The sequence below is a fragment of the Sinohyriopsis cumingii genome, chromosome 19, assembly GCF_028554795.1.
Source record: "Sinohyriopsis cumingii isolate HCF-2022 chromosome 19, ASM2855479v2, whole genome shotgun sequence".
In the NCBI taxonomy this organism is placed as follows: Eukaryota; Metazoa; Mollusca; class Bivalvia; order Unionida; family Unionidae; genus Sinohyriopsis; species Sinohyriopsis cumingii.
In genome coordinates, this window is record NC_142979.1 from 15,770,819 (window position 1) to 15,791,821 (window position 21,003).

At 37.9% G+C, this 21,003-nt stretch overlaps 1 protein-coding gene across 1 annotated transcript in view; it reads left to right on the top strand.

Annotated features, from left to right (window-relative positions):
* Positions 1 to 13,119: 13,119 nt before the first annotated feature.
* Positions 13,120 to 21,003, top strand: part of LOC149775178 (E3 ubiquitin-protein ligase RNF34-like) — a 39,095-nt gene continuing 31,211 nt past the window's right edge. Inside the window, exons 1-2 of the mRNA XM_089944226.1 lie at positions 13,120 to 13,240; positions 18,282 to 18,464. Of these exons, the coding sequence (XP_089800352.1) occupies positions 18,303 to 18,464 (162 nt within the window). The 5' untranslated portion in view covers positions 13,120 to 13,240; positions 18,282 to 18,302. The remainder of the gene's footprint in view (positions 13,241 to 18,281; positions 18,465 to 21,003) is intronic.

Below are 21,003 nucleotides of genomic sequence, written 5' to 3' on the forward strand. Positions count from 1 at the left end.
TTTTTTACAGGATATATTCCATAAATGACTGCGGTTACAGGATACGCTCGAGCGTAATATGGTATATCAATCCCGGTCAGCATTCCTGGTTTACAATTGCCGCTTAACAGAGCGGTCTTTCCGTTAGCAAGAACAGGATCGAGTTTGTCACGGATAATCCACGTATCGTCTTCAACGTTGACGATAAATTTTATTCTGAAAAAATATTTCTTTTCACGTTGATGAAAATTAATATAATCAATAATTGTTTTTGCTCGGGCATCAGTCATTGTAGCATCGATGATGTCCTCGTCGCTGATAATTTTAAATGTCGACCATACATGAGATGCGCCGTCGTCGCGGAATTCTTTCTTACCCTCGTTGATAATATCGAACAGATCAGTTAGATGCCGTCGTCGTGGATCCGGGTTTAGCCTGTCAAGATCGAATCTCCCAGCGCCAACTGCGGTTAGCCTCGAAAACTCTTTCATGTTATATTTAAGACAAATATTTAAATAAGAAAATATTATATATACAATGAACAACTGCAGATGGTTAAAAGTTGGATCTGTAACAGTCTGTGGTAAGCCCTGTAGGAAGGAATTCTGCGGTGAACATATACAGAGCATCAAACGAGGAAGCACAGGACCTATTCGTTGCCTGCGATGTGGCATTGGTGTCAGAGGTAAAACACAATTATGTGCGGGGTGTGGGGGGAAACGATATCGTGAACTCAAGCGATATTACAATAAAAAAATAACGGAGACGCGCTAAAATCCGAGAGTGATTATATAACTAGGTTTTCAGACAAATTATAAATTAGATAAATACATTATTATATAAATGAATCAAGAATTTGTCTCACATCCCACAATCAAGAATTATGAAGCATCACGACAGGGAATAGTCAGACACTGTAGGTTGAAAAAACCAGTTGGTGCTGTTAATAATGCTGGTTATCTAAGATTTACTGTTGGAGAGAAACATTATCTTAATCACAAGTTTGTGTTCGAGTGTTTCCGCGGAGAGATCAAAAAAGGTCTTGTAATTGATCACATTGATGGAGATAAACTTAAAAATTATTTATCCAATCTGAGAGCTGTGACGCAGAGCGAAAATTGCAAGGCTGGTAATACTGGGGGGAAGAGAGAGTCTAGGGCAGTTGTTTCTATAAATTTAAATACAAATGAAGAAGTAATATTTCAATCGATATATGCAGCTGGCAAGCATTTTGGTATTTGTAGGGCTTCAGTACAAAAAGTTGCAGAAAATATTACCAAATCCGCGTTGTCAAAAACATATAATAATCAGAAAATTATATTTCGTTATTGTTAGGTAATTTACTGTAATCGAGAGAATTTTCCAACGGAGATAACTCTGCAGTGACTGCGTGAAAATCCGAAGGATTTTTCAAGTCAATGATTTCCCCGTTGTTACCTTGACTTTGTCAAGGATGACAGCGCGCTATAACACTTTACAGGTAACAGCAGACGGTTTTCTGCACAAGGAAGTAAATAACTTTCCTTGTTTTCCCCTTGACAAGTCAAGTTGACAGCGCAAGAATGATTTTATCTTCCGGATTTTATCAGGTAAACGTGTATTTATCTTTTTTTCACAGACAATATCGCTATTTTATTACACTTGTTCGGGTTTATGGTTCATCTGTAGTTTCCAAACGATAATATTTAAGAACATACGTTTTAAACAAATCACGCTGAGCTATTTCTGAATTTTCAAGTATCAGTCAGTTTATATACAATATCGTCCTAATACCATATTGGGGTTTCGAAACCCAACGAAGTTGCACACGTACTCCGTTATCGCCCCGTTTCGGGGTAACCTTTTACCCGGAAACAGGGTTGATTTCAGGGGTACGTGTGCAACTTGTTGGATGTAGAATTATAACCCCGCATTGTGTTTGTACCGTCCTAGGATAAGTTATGTGTTTGTGCCGTCTTAGGATAAGTTATATGTTTGTACCGTCTTAAGATAAGTTATATATACAATTGTAAAATACAACTGCTGTAAATAGCTTCTACTGTAAATACTATATGTTTGTGCCGTCCCTATATGTTATGTGTTATCCCCATATGAGCCTTGCTAGCATATCAAATGGTAAGCTAGGAGGTTCACAAATGGGGAATGTCTCGTCGTTTCGCAAACACACCCTCTGGGCTTTCTAGACTGTTATTTGGCAGTTTAGGAGCTCAATCGGGGGTAGTGTTTCCGCCCCTCCTGAGTTTGGTAGCCTATCATATGATAAGCTAGAAGCTCAAGGAGATGTGATGCTTTTTTTATTTTAAATATTTAAAAATATATATAAATATGAATCAAGAAAATATCAATAATGTGATTGATGCTATTAAAAAATTAGAAAAACAAGGATTTAATATATTACTAAATGTTGAAACTATTCTGTCTGATTTTGAATCATTATACGAAGCTAAACGCGTAGGGCGTTATATTCTTCCTGCTCAATATCGATTCATAAAGATGATCCAAAATAATTTGTATAAATCGCTAGCCAGCGTAGCGGAGACACAAATAAATGAATTTGTTCCACTGTCTCGTGCAATCGAAAAGATCAGGCTGGCACTGGCAGCCGAGTATGAAACTAAAAAGATAATTAACAATCGGGTCCGGAAATTAAAGCATTGTATGTCCGCTGACGAAGTCAAGGATGAAAATCCAGAGAATTTTGAAGTCAATGATAGCTTTGTCACCGATGACGGAGTCATCCTTGACGAAGTCAACGGGAAGTAAATCCTCACCTTGATTGCATTTTACCTGGAAGTGAAATCGAAAGTAAAAAAAAAGTTATATTTTTTTTACTGTGTAAATTATGCAACTGTCCGATTTCGTTGGTTTTCATAGCAAAACCTCTATCAAATCGAGGAAAATGGACAATTTCGTTGGTTTTCATAGCAAAATACCGTTATGAAACCAGTGAAATGGACGATTTCGTTGGTTTTCATAGCAAAATACCGTTATGAAATCGGGAAAATGGTCAGTGAAAAATCTTCGATTTTCAAAAATATATATAAAGTAAAATATTTTTAAAGAATTTTCACTGCAGGATCCTATCGAGATGATCCCGTGAAATGCACGAGTGAGCAACATTGAGGATTTGGTCTGCATCATCGTGATATTGTTTTCGCGGAGTTGCTTCAGCTGAAAATCTGTCAATAAAAAGTCATCATTGCCGTACTTATCGATGATTATTTTAACAACGCCCGGGGGGTGATTTCCGGTAAATATTTTTCGGATGAATTCTTCAAGCGCGCTTTTGTCAACGATGGAACATTTCACGTGTTGATACATACTATTATTTTCGCGTTCATTTAATATAATTTATTATGACAGTGCTGATGGTGATGTCGTTAGCGTTTCCCACAGTGCTATCATCGTCGTCGTCAGCGAAATCACTGTCAGAGAGATCTTCATCACTGACAACAAAATCACTGTCAGAATCACGCTGTGATTCACAAACACTTTGTGTTTCCACGCTAGCGTCAGAACTGTCAGAGAGATTTTCATCATCATCATCATACTGTTGGTAATTCGAAGATTTTTTGGACATTATTATGATATGATATTATTAATTGAAAGTCCTTAGGACGGAAATCGTTTCTGAAATTCCATTGAAAATCTTAAGATTTTACCAGCAGATTAATACTAATAGTCTCCCCACGCAGGTCCAACAGTCTTTGTTGTTGGTCAGTGACTTTAAAATTCATCCTTGTCAGCGTCGGATTATGACACCGCAACGATACCGGATTGATTGGCTCTTGCACAATCAAAAATCCAGGTGGCTCTCTAGGAGTAAATGAATACAGTATAAACCCTTGCTGGGCTTGATTCGATGTTGTCGTGTCTATGTTGTAACTGCCATCGATGACATCACATACAAGATTGACCGCGACGACATCAGTGATTGCTACGATGCCCGGAGAAATATGCCGGCCATCGCTCGCTGTGGAATTATCATGTGCCAAGATAACGGGTTCTGGTAGTATTCGTTTGTGTTGTGCAAGTATGTCATCGAAGTATTCATCGACGATATCAGTGACGTATTTTCGTAGGATGACCGGGGAAACATATCCTGGCAATTTAAAATTCGGCAGTTCAGCCTCGGTCAGCGAGTACTTGCTCAGAAATTTTTGTTTATCGGGGGATGTGCTGGTGATTACCGCCTGAACCACGTGCTTGTTAATATACTCCATATCTGAGGCAAGTTGATTTAATATCTCAATTTGTTTAATAATTTCTCCGCGTGAACTGCTCACCGTGGATATATGCGTTTGGAAGTGTTGCCGTAGATACCCTCGGTGCGTTCCATGCGCGTCACTGATACCCTTCAGGTGTTCAACGATGTCGTTCAGATTCATAACAACTCCAACACGCACCCGTGTTGCGTCGTCGTCACGAGTAAAATTAAATATGATATCGACACCGCGCGCGACAGGAAAAATCTTACCCTGTAGATTATCCTTGCGGATCTCATCAAGACGTTCTCGGTGTGGCGGTGTAATTGTGTGATATGACTGCGCGTCAGTCTTGTAATCAGACTTCGTTGGTGCAGGTGGTATCGGTGGTGTCAGTGGTGGTATTTCGAGGCCACCCTAGCACGGTTCTAATTGAACTGTTATAGATATCAACGGCGTAACCCGGCGTTGAGATTTCGATGATCGTTGACAGCGTTGGCTCGTGTGCTGCTATATTAATCTTTGATTCTTTTCCGGTGACACGTTTTATTTGACGCTGTATTTCTTTGTTGATTTCTTCTATCTGATAACTCCCAGTGGGTAACGCAATGACGTTCCAATCTGGGGTTCGATCAGCGTTATTCTCATATGAAAATACAAATGAGTTATTCGGCGATTGTCCGTGAAATGATGTCGACCTGATATTGGGCCAACTGTGATATACTCGTAATTGTGCCAACGCGATTTCGGTAACTGGAATTGCAGTTGGAAAATTAATGCTGAACTCTGGTTGCGTCGACGATATTGATATCATTGATGTTTTTACCGGAGCTGTATTTGCGGCTATCTCTTGAAGTATCTCCGTCATTATTTATCTTCATCGTTTTCAAATGAAAACCGTTTACGGTTTCAGTATTCGCTGCGCGCTCGTAATCGTTGTAAATGCTGGACATCAACGCGAATTCAGAATCTGATATGTTGTTGTCGTCTACGCTGGATGATATCAACGATGACAGTTTCGAGTAGGCGCTGTTGGCCGCGTTGGCTAGTTGTTGATACTCGTGCAATTTTGCTGTCGCGCACGAGGATACTTTTTTCGCGATGATGTTGGCAACTCCTGCGATCGTCGTTGATGATGAAATCACGATAGTGATCGCGATTGCGGTCGTTACCGGAGTTAGCGCAGACAGTAACACCCCCATGGATGCAACCACGGCGGATACCGAATACACTGTTATGTCCAGCACGGTCACGCGGCGTTTATATTTTTTTATTTTTGTTGCGCATCTGTCGATGGTGTTTTTCAACATTGATTGCCATTCGCGTACCTGATCATACCGGTATTGCTGGGCATCTGGAAATCCTTCGGATTTCAATGTTGTCGTTGACATTATTTAAAATCGCTGGAGATTTTCAATTACGCGGTAACCAATTGAGATGTTTCTGCGACGAATTCCAAACACCACCAGTAAGATGTTGCGGTTAATTTCTTGTCTGCGGCTTCAAGTATAAATATTTCTTCGGTTCCGCTGTTTAGTATTATAGTTACAACCCCGGAATACTTATCGGTGGAATGTCTCCAGGGAAACATTGTGAAGATTTCAAATTTAGCGGCTGAAAACACAGACAACCTGTACACGCCAGTGACTGTTGCTGTGTATTTGATAGTATTATTTTGTCGGGACCATGTTGCGAATCCCGATGATACCGTGTATACGATGTTGGTGATATGCCCGGGGGTAATTCCAGTGGGGACTTTAATCAGACTGGTTTTGTTAACGATATCCTGCTGTGTTTGTTTGATCGTGTCAATGTTGGTTTTGATATCAACGAGTTTCACATCGACGACTGGAGGAGTCCCAAAGAACTTATCCATGGTCTCACCAGTTTTTTGAAAGTTTCTTCGAAATCTTGCAAACGCGCCCACGTGAACATCATACTCTGCCCGCAACGTGGCTAGTTTACCGTCAATGGTGTCTACGTATTGTTTGTTTGCGGCATCTTCGGGACCTTCCGGATTTTTTAGAACGGTTATTTTGTTGCCGTTCATGCTGAGTTCACCTGTCATTGTATCACCGGTCTTCGCTACACGCGTCGTTGCGACTTTTCGTGCATCACCTCGCAGCATCGCAATTGATATCGACGAATCTCTGATTCTGCCGCTGTCAGTGAATACAACGATGTTGTCCGTGACAGCTCCAATAACCCTACGAATTATGTCATTCCACTTAATGTTACTGGTTCTTAGTTTGCCGTGCCTGTCCTGAAAAATAACAACCTCATCTGGTTCTACTCCGGATAGATTCAAAAGATTATCAACGTCATCTTTGGTCGCATACTTCGATAAATCGATATCTTTTTTTTCTTCCTTGGTTCTGCTTGATCTTCCGTAAATATCAACCATTATCTGTTATGGGGTTGTTTAAATTTGGAAATCATTGATGATTTTTCAACGTGTATTCATGCACGACTTTATGAGGAGGAATCGCTGGATGTTTTGTTATCGCGGCGAGAACATTCAAAACCTCTTGACCACATATCGGAGGATCAATTAATGTTTGTGTTGGTAACGTTGACTGCCAAACTGGAATTGGAAATCCTTGGACGTACCTGAGAAATTCAACTGGCGGTGCTAGCCCGTACGAATCGAAATAGATAATTCCACGAGGATCGATCGCGTAAGCAACCCAATGAGTCCCAGGGCCTTCTTTGTTGTCAAGATTAATAATTCCTGTTTCTGGATTATTCGGTCGTGCTGGTAATTCATCTCGCATAAATACACCTTTGAAGGATTTTATGCGTAATTGTTTAGCAGCATTAAGTAAATCAAAATTACTCGCTGGTAGCTTCAATGCTGGAAGTGTTTTCAAAACCTTTTTGGGTACCATGACGCCGGAGTTCCCGGTAGTCTTAGACCCGCTCCGTATTGTTCCACTGGAAGTTTTAAACGATTGGGCTGAGGCATAGTTGTCTTTCGGGGGCGTCTTGTTGGTTTTTGTGTTCTTGTTTGTCTTTTTTTTAGACTTTCCTTGTGTAAAATTCCCTTTCCGGTTACTTTCTTTAGTGCCATTCCAGCAGCGGTTCCAACTGCTCCTAACGCGGCTGCCTTTGCCGCGGCGGCTGCTGCTGGTGCTAACGTGGCGGCAATTATTGGAAGAAATGGAAGTATTCCGCCGGTCTTTTTGACCATATCTTTGACCGCGGCCGGAGAGAGATCAATTCGAACTCCAGTCGTGCCCTGCTTCGCGCTGTTGAAATGTTTTAGCTGAGTTTTGGTCAGCGACAGCTTGTTTGGACCGCCCGCTAGCTGATCGTGCTTTAACGTTATTGATGTCACACATGTACTCGCGTTTTTCGATTGTAATTTCTTCACCTGACCAGGAGTCAGTGACACATTAACGTAACTGTATGACATTTTATTTAATACGATATTGATCTAATTGTTTACAAGTGGAAACCTAAAAGGTTTTGGAGCACCTACAGGTTTTCGGAAAACTACAGGTTTTCCACGGGTGCATCGATGACTCTCATTCGTCCGCCAACACCTTCAAGCAACATTGATTTATCAGAGAGTATAACAGCAATTGCTCTGAAACCAGCGGGGCCTGCAAGTACGACTGGAGGTCCGGCCGCATCAACTGCTGCAGGTGGGAAATGGCCCACGTCAGCCTTGAAGTGTATATCAACGACAGATTGTTTGGTTAAATCCATATGTTCCAGAGAAAAGTAATAAATCGGATACTGTGTTGTGAAATCCAACTGAAATATCTGTAGACCGGTATCAATATTTTGATCACGTCCCATAAATGTCAACAGACGGTGATACGCACGTGCAACCTTATTGTCGTTAAAATCTATACGTATATCTTCGGACGGTTCTTGATGTCCGTTTACCCGCAGCGAAACCTCTCTGACCTGAAGTTTGTCAAATGCCATAGGGTTTCTTGTTTGATCGTTTAATCTTTTATATTCTTGGAATGCAACGAAAATATGTCGTGGCGCTGATACTCCCTGCTGTGATGATATATGCCACGTAAAATGCCCGGCCCCGGAACCCAGAATGGAATCTGTTGTTGTTGTCAACCACGATATTAATGATTTACCACCTGAGTCCATGAAAGAGAGTAGCCGTTGCTCTTCAGTGATCGATGGGGACATCACTGGCATCCACAACGCAAGCTTGGATAATACTACTTTACCATGAAGTGCTCTAGTTGCGGCAGCATCAGCACCCGGACCGTGCCAGATAGCATCATTGCTATCACCCTTTCTGACAAGTACAACAGTATGATTGGCTCCAAAAATAACCTTTAGGACACCTCTGCAGAATCCAAAGATGTGAGACAGCGGAATCGCACACGAAAATCTTCTGGGATCACCTGATAGCATTGATTTGCGCGCTGCAAACCCCAGATTGTAATTAGAGTTGGGAAATGATAAATCTTCTACGTCGATAGGAACAGGAGGAGCAGCACGGTCTTTTGGTCGTCTTGAAATACTGGGTCTATGATCCGGATAATCAGAATTATCCTTAGCGAACATCATAGTCGGACCAGCTGATCTGGTGTAATCATCTGAGTATCTTGCCAATCCGATAATTGTTGTGGCAACGTCGACGTTATCCTGAATTGTTTCAATTTCTCTCCCGTCAATGCTATATGAAGCACTTTTGAACAGCGCCATGATGCCGTTGTTAACAAAACCAACTTGGTCATTTGCTCCATAGTTTGTGTTATCGAGTTTTAAAATACTACCTTCGACTTCAAGAAACGCTTCCGACGGCAGAAAATATCTGCTTGTATCCTGAACTCGTAATTCAATTCGACCCGACTGATTGGGTGCTGTTGCTTCGTAAGAATAATACTGATAATCACGCACAGACTCATCTTTGAGTATTGGTGCATCCATATCGAACGCTGGATCTGATACTCGTTTGAACATTTTATACAAATTATCGACGTCTAAAACGAAGACCACTTCCTGATATCAGACTCGTATTTATTTGATCGGGCATTTGGTTTACTAGCTCCGCAAGTTTTTGATTCACGGATTGATTTATTACTTTGCTGACATCCGCGGGCATAAGTTCAGTGCTCGGCAATTTTACTGGTGGTTGTTTAACCGCGATTGGTCTACGTGCTAACCGTGACAGTCTACCTTTGACTGACGAGAATGCCTTTCCGGCAAGATTACCAACAGCTCTAAGGGCTTTATCCTTGACAACATCAACCGCTTTCATCGCCAATTGTTTCGCAATCGGTAACGCCTTAGGGGCCATTCTTGAAAACAAACCCGTAACAACATCACCGAGACCATCTCTGTATGTTACTTGATAGACCGGTAATCGTGAATTCACTACTCTGACTGGGCTGGGTCGAGTATCGTGTATAATCATGTTATTCAATTGCTGTTTCTCTAACTAAAATTACTGTGACCTTCAGTCGCTGTAATAACCATCTGCGAGTTCATCAATGAGTCCCCGATAGATACGAACATCCATGATGCCGCCACGAAATAGTCGCTGACAGATATCTGCGGCTTCATTTATAATTTCGGGAGAGTTGTTTCCAGCACGTTTTCCTCCGATGAGAACTTCCAACCGAGATACGTCGTTGATAACGCTATCAGGACAAGCAATGTGACCACCAAGACCACTACCTGTAGTCGTAAGGCCAAGATCTTCGAAACCATCACCGCCTTCATCTGGACATTTCTCTGGTGGCGGTGAATAGGGAGGAGGAGGTCCTTGTTGTCTACCTTTGTAAAGTTTATTAATTTCGTCTGTAAGTTTTGAGTATTTCGGATCGTTAGATTTAACCGTTTTCTTGTCGTAGTACAGACGATAAGCCCATTTAACAAAATTGTCATTAGCCGTGCGCTTATATTTCTCGGCTAAAACTTTTTCTTTGTTGAGTAAACCCTCTAACATCAATTCAGGCAATTTTTCTTCTGGCGTGTTTTTAAGTAATTTAATAAAATTCCGATTAAATTTTGCAGTTAGTTCAACAATTTCCCTTTCTACTTTGGGTGCAGCAGCTTCGGCGACGGGCGGAGGTTGAGCTGCAGCGACGGGCGGAGGTTGAGCTGCAGCTATATCAGCTGGAAGCGTTCGTAAAATCTCTCTTGTTTCCGTTAGTGTTGGAAGAATACCTTTTCTTCGTTGTTCTTGTTGTTCCTTCATTCTCCGCTGTCGCTCTTCCACATCCACCACCTCTTCAAAAGTCTTAGGCTCTCCCAGTAAAGCTCGCTCAGTAACCATCGCAGTCTTTTTAGCAGCTTTTTTAGTAGTTGTTGTAACGGGTTTAAATAATTGCTCTGTACCTTCCACGAATTCAAATTGTGCTTGCTGCCGTGCCTGTAATTTTTCTCTGACACTATCTCGCACAGGAAGAAAATTTTTTATTGCTTCTAGTCGCTCTCGAGCTAGTCTAGCAGAACGTGCTTCTCCAATGTTGGCCATTATTGTTAACCCGAATTTTTAATTCACAACAGAAATCCTAAAATGATTAGCAGCAGAGGGACTACGCCACCAACGTCGCCGTCGACGTCACCACGTGAAGAAACTATTTTTTATAGCGAGTTATCGCTGTTGAAATAACCCTTCCGGCCAGAAAAGAGGATTTAGTCATCATAGTTTCTGGCTAGAAGGGTTTATTTTGTGAAATAAGACCTTCTGTCGGAAAGGTTTTTGATAGATGGTCTTATTTGACTTTAAGGTTGGTGGGCTCAGTCCCTCTGCTGCTAGAACTACAACGTATACACATGAAATATATGAATAAGTAAACGAATCTCTCTTGCACGGAAAATTCGGAAAATGATAAGGCGCAGAATTGTGATTAAACTATCACAATGTAATTACTAAAAACTTACCGGCGCAGTGTAGTATTCTGATGTACAATAGTTATTTTCTTCGATACCATTGATAAAGTATTGAGTAACTTATTGTACCCAGAAATGTTGAAGTTGACTTCTGAAGAATTGCTGGATGAGTGAACAATGGAACAGGGAACTTGTTACTATTATCCCCCTTTAAAATATTAAAGTTTAGCATTGCGAAAAGCAAGAAAATGAAATTGAGGAACATATTACAGAAGAAAGATACATTAAATTTAATAGTCAAAGTCCCTACCCTGTCAATTCATTCAGATTGATTTTGGTTTTTACTTCTCTGTCTTTTCCGTTGTTGTTGTTTTGGTTTTTTTACTTCTTGGTCTTTTTCGTTGTTTTGGCTTTCGAGCAATGATCTCAGACCCATTTAAAACGGAAGATTTTCCGGTGCTTGAATTTTTTCCTGTTGTGTATTGCATTTTGTTTTTCGAATTCTAAAGGAATTTCAGGAAAATTTATTTGCGTTTCTTCACATTTTAACAACGCCATATTACGCTGTTGCCGCAATATGTGGCATAATTTCGGTGCATACAGTAGGCCTAATTGCTTTCACCATGTAGCGCACAACTGAAATCTACGAGATGGAGGTCTTCTTGATTCATTTACATAGCAACACAATTTCCCTTTCACGTGGCTTTTATAATATTTATTAAAGACAGGGTGGTCACAAAGAAGCTGTCCACGGGACTGTCCGCATTAACCAGTCTCCAAAAATTTTATTTATCTATGACTGTTCTCTTCACATTACCAGTCACACCAACTTATTTTTGTAGTTGAAATTTAATAGGGTTTTGTTTGGTTGGTTGGTTGGGGTTTTTTTTGTTGTTTCTCCGTTTATTTGTTTTTTTTGTCTGTTTTCTGTTTTCTTTTTTGTTGTTTTTTTTTTTCTTTTCTTTCTTCTCCATGTGCTCTTTACATTGCACCCGATAACGCTTGGAAAGGTTATCTCCACAGCTCTGGTCATGGCAGGTTCTTAATCTGTACAAAATGACATATGTTTTTGTTGTTTTATTTCGACACTTCTGATGTTCTTCTCGAGTTTGGCTGCAATTTGCGATAGTAATATTCTGTCCCACAACCGTCAATTATCTCTAGCAAATCACTGGCAATATTTTCTGAGTAAGTGGGGTTTTTTTTCTTTCTATTCGATACGTTCGTTCCATGCTTGTTCGAAGTTCCGTTGTCCATTTAAAGAGTTGTCTCGTTTTGATTCGTAATAAACTTTCCAAGTTTTTAGAAAGCAGTCTATTTTATATGTTATCCATCGTTTTGGGATTTGTTCTCACGTACGGCCAATTGACATATAGTTGGGGAAAAAAACACTACTGCCCGTTGACCTGTGTCTGTTACTAATATAGGAAACTGGTAAGATAATACGCACACATTCATATTCATTTTAGATTTTCAGATTCATTTGAGTACATTTGACCAACATTAAATACTTTTTTGTATATGCATTTTAACTCCTCCAACCACATTTTATGAGAACAAATTAAGTTTATATATATATATATATATATATATATATATATATATATATATATATATATATATATATATATATATATATATGTGTGTGTGTGTGTGTGTGTGTGTGTGTGTGTGTGTGTGGTTTGCAGTAGATTTCTGGTGGTTTGCGGAGGTTTCTGGTGGCTTACGGCAAATACATGGCCCGTCAAACCCACATATCGTCCATCAATATTAACACCGATGGGGGGGGGGGGGGGGTTGATTTATCGGAATAATTTATAATAACTACTAAAGTGTGTGTTCTTTGGACTAATTCCGGCCCATTTTAGAGAACATGAAAGCTATCGTTTTGGTCAACTGAATGCTTTGATCATATAGAATTTCCACAAGCACTGTATGTAAAGAAATTTAATTTACAGCACTTGAAAGGTATGCCAACATTTTCTCCATTGTACATTTTTCAGATACAAACAACTTCACCTTCAACTTAATCTCTCAGAAGTGCATAAAATAAATGTCGAGCGCCACCTGAGCTGCATATTAGGCTACGCGTTAACCTTTTCAGTAGTGATGACCCGGAAGTTTGAAGTTGGAGAGACTATGGCGTAGGAAACCTGAGAACATTTACGTTTTGTAACCGAAGAAATGAGTTATAGCTAAATTGGAATTAGATTTATGCCTGTTTAACTTATTTAAAGGTCAGTTAAACATAGCATTTTCCGAAGACAACGTGTAATTTGTATTACCTTTTTTTCTGCGTTTATTTTTGTCTAGATTCCGTTAGAAATTAGAAAAGGGCATTCAATTTTGTCGGTCATTGGCAAAGACTCAAAACAAATATAGCAATGAAACTTGACTTTTTTTTAATTGAATTGAAAAATAGGCTTTTATGTTAGTAGATTTCGTTTCCTGTATATATTGTCAGCTCTCGTGTTCTTGTTTTTAATCAGAATTTTCATATATCTAATTTGACCAAACGTTTTACTCTGGAACTTTTTTTTCTTCTGAGTCTGTTACGGGCCGTTTTGAAAAATAACCTTCCAACATTGACATTGTAGCTTTAAAGCTGTGCTTCTTCACCACCATTAATTTCAGAAAGTAAGCTCCTTTGTCAGAAATGTAATCCTGGATTCCTCGGTTTTGACTAGTCCTACGATGTAAGACATAGCACTGAAATGTAATCCTGGATTCCTCGGTTTTGACTAGTCTTACAATGTAAGACATAGCACTGAAATGTAGGCCAACGAAACTTAAAAACAGGTCCATTTCTTTTGTGAGGATTTTAATTTATTAGAGAAAAGACATTAGAATATGTAAAGTCTGACTAAAACATTATGACTTTGTAGAAAAGCGTCATAATTTTAGTTGCCAGTTGTATGAGATATTCCAGAAAATTTGACTTTTTGACGATGTTAGTTGAGATCAAACATGCTACACAGCGCCATTCATTAGGTATTAAGACCCTGACACCCAAAACATAAATATCAGCGTTGAAGTCTTACATGTAGAACCTAGGTTTTGACAAATTTAATGGTGTGCATAGAAACACTAAAATGCACCGAAACACCAGAATGCAATGAAAACACTGAAATGCACTTCATTTATATTTTATATACCATAGTGTATATTGATTGTGCATGTATAATTCATATCTATGAAATTTAATGTTGGTTGTACAATAAATTAATATGTACTTTCTTTACTTCAAATGATACAACTCAAATTAACAAGAAGCCGGAATTTGCACATTTTGGGCACAGTTTTGAAAGTAAATAAATTTAATATTAACAGTGTGTGTTGCAATGTATACTTGAATTCTATGCTTAAGCTATTAAAAATAAATACATATTAATAATCATTTATTAAGTTTATTATTATATTGTGGTTATTGGGGCCCCAAGTGGTCGAAAGTGCTCTCTGTTACAGATCGGATTCGGCCAGTGTGGGTATGTGAGAAAGCCTGCCAGTAGCTTCTCGAGGGTCAGTGGTTCTTTCTAGGAATTTCCCAGGTTCTTCCTCCACCATTAATACTGGCTGCCATGTATAGCCTATCTTGTGCTGAAAAATGGCGTTAAAACCCTACAACAACAACAACAACTGTTGCGGATCACTGCCATCTCACCTCTGTCTGCATAGGTTCAAGTCTCAGATTCGGCCAATGTGGGTATGTGAGAAAGCTTGCCAGTAGCTTCTCGAGGATTGGTGGTTCTTTCTGGGGATTTCCCGGGTTCTTCCTCCACCATTAATACTGGCCGCCATGTATAGCCTATCTTGTGCTGAAAAATGGCGTTAAACCCTACAACAACAACAACATATTGTGGTTGTTAATTATTTCATTTTTCTTATTATCATAAGTTCTGGGATGTGTGAGATTTGCACCAACCAGCAAGTGAAACAGCTGTAAAGTTTAAGTGTAACTATCATGAATTATGTGCAAACAATTATTTTAATGGTCTAAATGCAAGGAACATGCAAGATTGGCATGTCAAAACATTTCCTTATTTCGGTATATATATCACAACAAAAGTTGTTTGCGCACAATTCAGAGTAGTTACATTTTCCATATTGATTACTGTTACTGGTATATACAACAAATGTAATAGCTAATAGTACATAGTACACTACTGGCTGGCTAATGTCTGCTTTTAAGCATATCAACAATCTTTTGTTAATTGTTAATTAAACCTATTCTGCTACTGGTGGAAAGGTGTGGGGTACTGGATAGTTGCAGAAATGGGTTCAATACACAAGGACAATTTTTGAAACATATTTCAAAATGTACTTGTTTCATATAACACATAAATGTTTAAAAATTATTATACAAGTAAGGCCAGTATGACTTGCCCTTTCAGATTAAGATTAAATATAGCAACAACAGAAATAAGTTATATCAGTTCTGTTGAAAAGTCTGTGGCCTAAGCATACAACCTCATGAACAAAACATAAATATATACCTATACTGTTAAATTTATTTGACAGCCATTATGTGTAGTATTGTTGTATTGTAAAGTATATGTGTAGAATGTGATATTAGAATTTAATATGCATGTATTATCACTAATTGTTGTAATTATTAATAGATTTATAAATAAGGAATTGCATTAGCGTTATTTTGTCTTTTGTTGCAAATGCTAGTTAGACATTTTACCTTTCCTTCTTGTCAATCTATCCTGCCATGTCGCAATTAATTTCATGATCACGCGTGTACCATTGTGACATACTGCACAGTGTTACTTTACTGCACAGTATTTATAGATATTTCATAATAAAACATAACGACTTTATATCTATGTATTAGTTACTTTTAGTATACATAATATTAGTAATTAGTAATTGATACATAAATGGACCTTTTGGGGTCGAGCTTCTATGGACTGGGCCTTTTTGGCTCTTTTGGTACTGTTCCATTATGACCCTGATGCACATATACGATATTGCATTTCTGTGTTTTCAATGGGTTCTGGTGTTTCGGTGCATTCTGGTGCTTCAGTGTTTCTATGCACTGAACTTAACAGGGTATCTAGAAACGCCAAAAATAAACCAAAAAAAAAACAGAAATAAACACCGAAATACACATAATTTATACCATAATACTCATGAAAATAAATGTATTTGAATAATGATCAAAAAGCAAAATAAAATTTGATTTTAGCGATTTATATAGGAATTATGTACGTTTTTCTGTTTTACTTATGTCTAGCCCTTGGCTATCTTGCATATTGGCTGCATAAAAATATAAATCAGGGAGTGTCCTGGAGGAAAATGAGGTACATCACATGGAGAAAGGAAACGTTCACTACACAATAAATGTGTTCCAATCACTTTGGGAAATACAACCACTGATCAGATTCCATTGCTTGTATTTAAGTTTGGTTCTGACTTCCTTTGATGAAAGGTGCTTAGTTTTTATTGAAGATTGTAGTGAGTTTGCTTTTGAGGAAGGGTGCATGTGTTATTAAAGGCACCACTAAATACCAACTTTGGAGGTCAATACGATTCCTGTTTTGTTATTTTGGAAGCAACATCAAATAATTGCAGAATATTGATTGAGACTGAATTTTGTTTTCATTTCCTTGAGATTCATCAGAATGATTGGTGCTTCAGAAATAATCAGTTTTCTTTGAAGTTTCAACAAAACTATTTTTCTGCTACATTTTTCATAAATGTTGGGGAAAAAACAATATGCTGTCGTTAATTTGATTGTAGCCATTCCTGACTTCAGAGGTTGGGTCAGTTGTAACTAGTTTGGTGGCATAACTATTTGAGTTATATCACAGCATACCATACTCAGGCCACATATCAGCATAACTATTTGAGTTATATCACAGCATACCGTACTTAGGCCATGTATCAGCATAACTATTTGAGTTATATCACAGCATACTGTACTCAGGCCACATATCAGCATAACTATTTGAGTTATATCACAGTACATGTATACTGTACTTAAGCCACATATCAGCATAACTATTTGAGTTATATCACAGCATACCGTACTTAGGCCACATATCAGCATAACTATTTGAGTTATATCACTGCATACCGTACTCTGGCCACATATCAGCATAAGCAGATTATACTATAACAATGTACTGTTAAGATAGTTTGTCAATATGAACAAAGAATTGATAGACTGACAGATTGTAATGACATATTCCAGTGCATCTGATATTCAAGTTTGCTGCTTCCTTTCATGGAGCCTTTGAATTTCTCCACTCCAGACCCAAGATTGTATATATGTACAAGTTTTAGCACCCAAATATGGTCTTGCCCAAAATATCACCAGATGGTATGTAGCCAAATAAAGAAAAAAAAATCTAATTTGCAACATTGGCAAAGTCCAGTGTAATCTGGCCATTTATCTCTGAATTATTTGGTACAAGTAAAATCTTGAACTAGTAAACCAACTTATTTTATTTTCATTTTAACCTTTGGAAATTGTGCAGATATATTAATGAATGTAAATATTTTATTTAAATCACATATTAAATCCAACAGAAGCTTGATTTCTGAATAGAGAATAGAGGTTTGATTGTATTGACATGCTTACATGATATATCGACACTTCCATGTAGCCAGAGATCACAAGTAATTTAAAGTCAGCATTGTATTTTGTGTTCTAGAATGTTATTACATTTAGTAAACTGGAAAATAACTACAAAAATTCTTTAATTATAATGAAATGGTCACACAATTAGATTTTGGGGGATTTTTATACTACAGGCTCCTCATTTTATTATGTGTTTAATAATAAGCATATCGGGATGTGATAAAGATTATATATTCATGTCAAAGCAATTGGAATAAAATTCCATGCCCAAAGAAGTGTCATGGTGACCTGGCCTGGTCTCACATAAGCTGTATCTTGTTTTGACAAAACATACAAAATTATATTCTGTGAGAAATTAAACTGTGAGATTTACGCTGTAAGATTAGACAAATTCTTCTGTTATTCCTCATGTTGTGGGATATCACATATAGGATGGTCATGTTAACTGACATGTAAGTCAAGTCAAACTACAAATAACACAGACCCTGATTTGTCATTGCATGATGCATTGGTGGGTGAGGGTCTGTCATGATTGTTGTACTGATTACTCCTAACAAAATACATAGAAGATAATCTACCGACTCACTGTGCAATGGTAGATATGGGTCTGTTTAGTTTGTAGTTGGACACAATTCAATGGTACCCATTATAACGACAGTTGAATTGGATGGGATTATTGTTTCTTTCAGATATCTGTGATTTTTGTAACCATGGGAGCTGGTGCAGCCCGCATGTCGGGTGGACTATCGGGTGACACGCCCATCACCATTCACATACGTTCAGGGCATGGCAACATACCCACATTCACCACTGGCAATAACATTGGTTCGTGTGAAGGATGCTCACAAGCATACACAACATTCAGGAAAAAGGTACTCAGAATTCTTTTATCATATAATCTATTTCTGTCTATTGGTTCTGTTCTGGAAGACCACCATCTTTGTAGAGTTGAAAACCATTTACAGCTTAGAATGACAGAACCCAGCAACTCTGTTCTAACAAATATTACATTGATCTTGAAATTTAAGAAGAAACTTTGGTAATTGTTTGATATTGTAAAAGGAGAATTTGGTAATGATTTGATATTGTAAGATGAGAATTTGGTAATGATTTGATATGGTATGAAGAGAACTTGGTAATGGTAAGATATTGTAAATGAAGAATTTAGTAATTTTATGTTAAGTGAAGAATTTGGTAACAATTTGATATGGTAAGAAGAATAATTTGGTAATGATTTGATATGGCATGGAGAGAATTTGGTAATGATATGATGTTGTAAGTGAAGAATTTGGTAATTGTATATTTTAAGTGAAAAATCTGGTAATAATTTGATATGGTGAGAAGAATTTGGTATTGATTTGATATGGTAAAAGGAGAATTTAGTAATTATTTGATATGGAAACAGAAGAATTTGGTATAAGAAGAGATTTGGTAATAATTTGATATAGTAAGAGAAGACTTGGCAGTGATTTCATGTGGTAAGAAGAGAATTTAGTAATGATTTGTATTACAAGTTTATGCACTTAAAATAAGTAACAGAAAAGAGTGAAAAGCAACAAGCTTTGTAAAATTCAACAAATAATTTATTTCCGTGGAATGCAGTGTGAAAATGTAAAAACAAAAGAACTTACGGCATTGCAAATTAAATCCCAAATAATCCTTGAATTACGGACACAAGCCCTGATAATGAAAGTTTTTAATGAACTTTTGGGGAAATCCAAATTAAGTCCAATGCTGAAGGTGTTGATGTGTCTGTGGTGGCCCGTATAATAATAATAATAATAATAATAATGAGGACTTTGTATAGCGCCTAATCTTTAGAAGCTTTAAGCGCTTTACAACATTAGACAACACCTATAAAATAAGAAAACAACATATATAATGCAGGGATGGTCCTGGCTTTTAAAAAGCTGTCGCCAAAAAAATCGCCAACCTCAATATTTTGTCGCCAATTTTCAAAAAGTGTCGCCAGAACAAGTAGTGTACATTTTACCAAGTGTTAATTTAGTCTATTAATGTAACAGGCAATGAAAATTACAAAAGATGGGTTAGTTAATACTGTAATTACAACAGGCATTAACAAAATGTTACAAAGTGTTACATTAAGATCCGTCGCGATTTTAGGACTGCCCCCTTTTTGAATGCAGTTTCAAAGTCTAATTTTTCACATCTGTACATGCTGATTCTCATTAAATTCTCGAGAGATGAGATGCAGAGTTTATTTCTGATGTCAGTTTTTATGAAGTTCATCTTACTGAATCCACTTTCACAGTCTACAGTGCTGACAGATGACACCAGTAGTCTGTCTGCAGCCCCCCCACCACACTCCCTTATGGCTAGCTTCACAAAGCTTGTAGTGAATTGCTTCCTAAATCCCAAGAATGATCACTGAATGCTGTATTTTCTCGACAAGCAAACTAGGATCTCCATTCCCACGAATGAAACTTACACGAGTCAACACCTGGCAATATTGGACCGTATATATAAGCATAAATTCACACCCAATTTAGGGATTCTTTCACTCCTGTATTTTGAGAAATAACTAATTATTATTAATTATGCAAAACTGTTTTTGTTTTTTTTTGCTGTCTCTTGCTGCGGAGTTTAAGTCTCTGCAGCCGTAACACGGATTGATGGCAAAAGGAAAAGATCAATGAGTAAAATTCTGCACTGGCGACAGATATAATTGTGATTGAGATTTTTTCCCTTTGCTTTGTATTTATACACAGTAGTCGGTACTTCAGAGGTTATCAGTTTTCTATGAAGGTTCAGCAAAACTATTGTATTGGTATATGTAAAAAAAATAACAGAAGGATTAGCCATTCAATTAATTATATCTGTTCTATTCGCGTCCTCAGAAGTCGGTCAGTTGTAGGTATAGTTCGGTAGCATGATTGACTGTATCACAGCATACAGTACTCAGCCCAGATGTTAGCATAAGCAGATTATGATGTAACAATGCACTGTAAAGATGGGGTTGTCAATACGAACAAAGGATCGTTTGTGTAACAGATTGATTCCAATGCATTGCTTAGTGAAGTTTGTGGCTTCCTTTCGTTCTCCCTTTTAATTTATCCAGTCCAAATCCATGATTGTATGTACAAATTAAATAACCAAAAAGTCTGTCGCCAAAGAAATCGCCAGATGTGATATTTTTGTCGCCAATAAGGAAAAAAAATCGCAATTTGCGACATTGGCGAAGCCCAGGACGATCCCTGATAATGATATTATTACAACAACAAAAAACACTATAAAATTAAAAAAACAAAGCATGCTGAAAATATTTAAGGTAGGGAACATTATTAGGTCTTTAAGTTTGTTCTTGCAGTCAAAATAAGTGAGTTTTAAGAACACTCTTGAATGGGATCACTCTGTGTCTGAGTTCAGTGGGCAATTCATTCCATGTTGCTG